The sequence below is a fragment of the Ammodytes marinus genome (assembly GCF_949987685.1).
Source record: "Ammodytes marinus genome assembly, chromosome: 24".
Lineage (NCBI taxonomy): Eukaryota > Metazoa > Chordata > Actinopteri > Uranoscopiformes > Ammodytidae > Ammodytes > Ammodytes marinus.
In genome coordinates, this window is record NC_137228.1 from 1114115 (window position 1) to 1120114 (window position 6000).

General features: G+C 38.4%; 1 protein-coding gene across 1 annotated transcript; it reads left to right on the forward strand.

Annotated features, from left to right (window-relative positions):
* Positions 1–5288: 5288 nt before the first annotated feature.
* Positions 5289–5600, forward strand: LOC307269808 (uncharacterized protein; the record flags this gene model as incomplete). Its single annotated transcript, XM_080052858.1, has 1 exon — positions 5289–5600. One exon carries the CDS (start codon positions 5289–5291, stop codon positions 5598–5600), a length of 312 nt encoding a protein of 103 aa, XP_079908984.1.
* Between the last annotated feature and the right edge of the window lie 400 nt (positions 5601–6000).

The following is a 6000-nucleotide window of genomic DNA, read 5'->3' on the forward strand; positions in this document are numbered from 1 at the left end:
TGTGACTTTAGGATCGCACAAGTGAACAGTAAAGATTGCGTGCAGCCGCAGCGTTACATGAATCCACCTGACATAAATCTGTTCAGTGGCACAGACATTAAAAAGCATACAATACAAATAGGTTTATTAATCTGAATGTAGAGCATGTCACGATGTGTAAGGTGGCCGCCTATATGAACGGACCGAGGGCTGAGAACAAGGCTACTGATCAGATGAATGAACGGTCAAACGTAAAATCATCAGGAAATGATAAAAACAGAGCGAACAAACTCTGGGTTGTCTCAAAACCAGCTACCTGAAACAGGCCTCTGAAACCGAAAACCCAGAGTTGCTTGTCAACCCTGCGCTCAACTCAGAGTATGTAAAACCAGCTACCTGAAACAGGCCTCTGGTGACTGTGTATAAGAGCAGATCACACATAAAGGCAAAGCGCAATTGGGCCGCCTGCAGGTCAGAACGGCTACACTGCATGGGAAGGACATTCCCCTTTCACATGGAAAGCTATCAATTAACTACTATAGCAACCTAAACAGCGCTGCTTTAACTTAGATTAGAACCAAGGAAATTCAACATCAAATTGGCACATACAAATGTGTGACAACTCACAATAAAGAAAACAAAGCAGCAGGCACTTAATTTATCAAGAACTTAATACCCGGAGTATTATACACAGTAAACAGACAGATAAAGATGAGCCGCCTGCTGGTGCACACTGACATGAAGCTCTCACTCAGACACACACGGCAGAAACTAAACTTAACTCATATGCTCTATGAAACATCAGCAACGGCTCTTAAAGCGACAGGCATCCATAAAAAGTCAAAGCCTGTTATACAACATTGATACTACTCTGTTATTGATATGAATCTATATTTATAGGTAACATTGTCTCTTCCTTTCAAGTGTCCCTTCTGTGTGATTACTGGTCGCACCCTAATGTGTGTGACCTGTGTCTCCAATGTATTTTATTATTAAAGTCCTTGTCTTCTTTTCATTTGTTGTAAAATCCTAACTATTCCCATCCCTACTGCTGACCCTGACTGCACATCTCTGCCTCACTCATACTCTGTCTTTGTATTTCTGTCTGTTTGTCACAACAGAAACAAAAAGGAACAAAGAAACCGAAACCTCACTGCTGTCAACAGTGTAAGAAAGAGTTCATATCGAGGTCGGCCTTAATGATTCATCAGAGAATCCACACTGGAGAGAAGCCGTACAGCTGTGACCAATGTGGGACAACCTTCACTACATCAGGACACCTCAAACTCCACCAACGTATTCACACCGGAGAGAAGCCGTTCAGCTGTGACCAATGTGGCGAAATATTCACTCGAGCAGAATCCCTCAAAGTCCACCAACGTATTCACACTGGAGAGAAGCCGTACAGTTGTGACCAGTGTGAGAAAAACTTCAACTCCTCAGGAGACCTCAAACGCCACCAACGTATTCACACTGGAGAGAAGCCGTATAGCTGTGAGGACTGTGGCCAGAGTTTCAACCACAGTAGTTCTTACAATAATCACAAAAACATCCACAGAAAGGAAAAAATCTACCCTTGTCAGCATTGTGGGAAAGTCTTCAGTTCCTACAGCTCATGCTGGCACCATGAGCGTATCCACACTGGAGTCAAACCACACCAATGTCAACACTGTGACAAACGGTTCTACTCAGCGTCTGACCTCTACCGGCATGAGCGAATCCACAAAGGACACAAACCGTACTGTTGTGACAAATGTATGAAAAGCTTCACTACAAACTCCTACCTGAAGAAACACAAGTGTGTTTAAACCTGGACCGATTAGACCATGATGTGTGAACTCCTCTGTGCATTTCATTTGATTTAAGAACTCACTGAAGGAACACAGAATCACATCTGATTCATGAATTTCTGACATTTTGTGAATTTTAACTGTATTTTGTTCAGAATCATGGCAGTCCAAAATCACGGCCTACATTTAGGGGTTATACACTAATATAAACATACCTGTGAATATTATATTCCATTTCTACCAAGTCTGTCCTGAAAATGACAATACATTCTACACACTGCTCCTTGAAAAGGCGAAACAAAAGATTGGAAAAAGATCCCCATTTGAAAAAAATAACCAAACCAATTGAAATATTCCAAATGCAATGAACAATATATGTATTTGTTTCCATAAATGTCTGATGCATTTAATGTAAAAGCTAAGATATGTATGATGTAAACTTTTTGTTTTGGTTAAATATGAATAATTTTCTGCCTTTTATTACATGTGTTGTGGTTTAAAGGTTTTAATCTTGTGTTCACATAGAGGTGAGAATTTAACAGATTCAAAATGACTTGCAACAACACTAATTGAAAACTCAAATTAAACTGTAGCATCAATTCTTTCAATAATTTACAAATGTCGCTCGTAGGTCACAGAGATCAGCGTGGTTTGATATGATTTAAATTACACTTTTATTATTCTTGTCATAGTTTTTTTTATTTTGAATAATCTGAAATTAAATATTTACAAAAAAATACTTTTGAAGTAGATGTTCTAGCTTTTTCTCATGGACCCAAAGTAACTGATGTTTTGGTGTTTGAAAAATTATTCTTTAATCACATTTAGAATGACCCTGAAGCAAACTCTGTATTCTTATATAATCATCTTTCTCTACTTTTTCTTTTTTTTTACTTTTTAATGTTTGCCTTTTAATATATCGTAAAAGTTATATCTAATGTTCAAAACCATTTATTTGATTTGTCATTATTTTTAATCAATTTGAAGTTTTGATGTTGTATTTAATAATTTGTTTGTTCATTCTCATTAGAAAGTGGTTTATTTTGATATTTTTATAATCACTCTCACTCTCTTGTTAACCAACAGGTTACACATTGTTGCTTCATCTTTATCGGAGGGATGTTTTGAATGTTTGAATTTAACATTATTTCATCTTATTTCCAAATCCTCTCACTGCTGAAAGTTTTGATCTGTTTTGGCATTTTATTAAAGATTTGACTGAATAAATAAAATAAATTTCAGCTTTGTTTCTGTAGAACAGATAAAACACACAGACATGTGTATTTCACATGCATTTTATTAGTAAGGCATCAGCAAACAATAATGTACTTTTTCTGTTTGTCATGTACTAAAAAAATGAAGGGGATAGAATAACCCTAACCCTTTCAATGTATAGGGATAAACCATCTGAGAAATATATGGAGAGTAACCCCATTTTAAGAGTTAATCTGATCCCATCAGATAACTATGGAGAAACTGGGGCGTTGGGATGGTTAGGAGTTTGAATACAAATCTAATGAGGCGGCAGTGGCGAAGTGGGTAGGGAGATCGCCTCTGGAGTGCAGGGTCGGAGGTTCGATCCCCCGTCTCCCCGCCACATGTTGAAGTGTCCCTGAGCAAGACACTGAACCCCAAATTGCTCCCGATGGTTCAGAGAGCGCCTTGCATGGCAGCTACTTCGGTGTATGAGTGTGTGTATGAATGGGTGAATGTGGTAAGATATGTAAAGCTTTGGGGCTGAGAAAATCAGCTAGAAGGCGCTATATACTTCAAGTCCATTTACCATTTACCATCTAATCTCTAAGAGGATAAATACAGTAGATGGGCAGCAGACACAGTCATGTACAGTATGTATAAGTGTGCAAAATCTTGCCCATGGATAACAATGAGAGGGTTCAAGGCAAAAGAGGGTAAACTGGAAGACCCCCATAGTATATTTGTGGATTTATTTTGTTTAATGTATTTCTGTTTGCCTATTAATTTTCTCTACTTGCTTTCTATGTTGAAGGAAACAGAAGAAATAAATAAAAATATCAGTGGCGTTTATTTCATATTTCAGAAAATGCTGCAATAAATTCAACGTAGTTTGTTAGATATTAAGCTGCCACCACGTTTATTAACCCGGTCTGGTCTGGTATCAGAGGCAAGAGAAATTCACAGCACAACTTAAGGTGAGGATACTGATAATATAAACTTTATTGACACAATTCATTAATTAAAACTATGGATAGAAACCTTGGAATAAAAAGGCCAAGCTGAGTTAAACACGACAACACTACAACCCTCAGAACACAGCAAGTGAATAGGATCAAAATGAACAGACATTTTAAACACTGCAATCAAAGCACAGCACAATCATGGAACACAGTGACTGTATAAACGTGTATCAATTAGTACCACCTCACACTGTAGGTGGGTCAAAACCACTTCAAACACTAGGGGGTGGCAGAGGGCTGCCCTAGACACAGAGTCACTTTCTGATAATGAGGCACAGAAAACCTGTGTAGCCCTGGTTAAAATGAATGAAGATATCAAGCTATTTAATAGTTAAATAGTTAGAAATGAATTACATATGAATAATATATATAGAATAAATATGGTTAAAATATAAATATGTAGTACGTATAAAATATTTAGAAATACAAAAGGAATATTATTTACTGTTTAAAAGCTGGTAGGTTGGAGTTCATGTAAATGGATATGAGTGATAGGCTGTGTTGCCCTACAGACTGCAGTACATGAGCCAGCACGAGTAGGCCATAATAGACCTTGCTGGGAAAGTGGGAAATCAAAGGGAATGTTTTGCTTGGACAGCAGGTAAAATGGCTGAAGAGATGGGATTAAATGTAAGGAAATACAGTGTGGCAGTACCCTTCCCAGTATCACCAGTATGGATGTTTCCCCTTTGTCCTTAGATTTATACAGTATAATGAAAAGTGTTGCTGTTACAAATGCAAAATGACTTCTGAATCTCTCCTGTTACTATATAATATGTACAATGCAAAAAATAAAGACTTTGAAAATGAGTCATGCTCATAAAGGTTTGTAAGAGATATTCAAAACTAAGGGGAACACATTGATCTCTGACGGTTATTACAGAAGGATTTGTTCAGATGTTAATTGTCTGATTTATTTCTATGTGTATCTTTATGTTCTTCTTAAACACATGATACACTGCATTTTAAAGACGTGTTGGCTACATAGTATTTTATGATTTATAAAGAGATGTGAAAGTACACACAATGAGTTAGATATTGGCATACTTATTCAAACATTTCTGGAAAAACACAAATAGCCATTTGCCTCAGTGGGCCCATTTGACACCCTCTGCCACTATAGTCTCTAAAAGCTGCAAATAAAACCTTCACTGGGGGGAAACATGATGTTTAGATTATAATGCTGAGTTTGGCTCCTCCCACCGCAGGTCCGTCTTTCTATCACGTCCGTAGAGAAGCTTTACTGAGTCAGGCAGCTCTCAACTCATTCTTCTCTTTGGAGCTGAAACCAGTGATAGCAAAAATGTCAGGACGGGGCAAGGGAGGCAAAGGACTCGGTAAAGGAGGCGCTAAGCGTCACCGTAAAGTTCTCCGTGATAACATCCAGGGAATCACCAAACCCGCCATCCGCCGTCTGGCTTGCCGTGGCGGAGTGAAGCGAATCTCCGGTCTGATCTATGAGGAGACCCGCTGTGTGCTCAAGGTTTTCCTGGAGAACGTCATCCGTGACGCCGTCACCTACACCGAGCACGCCAAGAGGAAGACAGTCACCGCCATGGACGTTGTGTACGCTCTGAAGAGGCAGGGCCGCACGCTCTACGGCTTCGGAGGATAAACAGGACCGATCATAACAACAACCCAACGGCTCTTTTAAGAGCCACGCACTATGTAGAAAGAGATTATTCCTAGAAATCTTCAACCGAAATCATGATTCCAAAATGCTTATGCAGTACTATTTTCATGTCGGCCTTAACTAAATTATCTATTTCTTAATTTCTGCAATACAAGCAAACATTCTGTATAGGTTTTGCACTAACAGTATAAGTATTACATTGAAAATGGGCAATGTGAACATAATGTACACTATTTTATTTTGAATGTGGCTATTTCTGCCTTCCCTCCAAGTTTAAAAAGACATGATCATATTCAATATGAATGCTTACCCATCAATTTACACTATTATATTAAGGGTTACACTTTTTGGTAAATATTCAGTGTACACTGTCTGCTCTAAA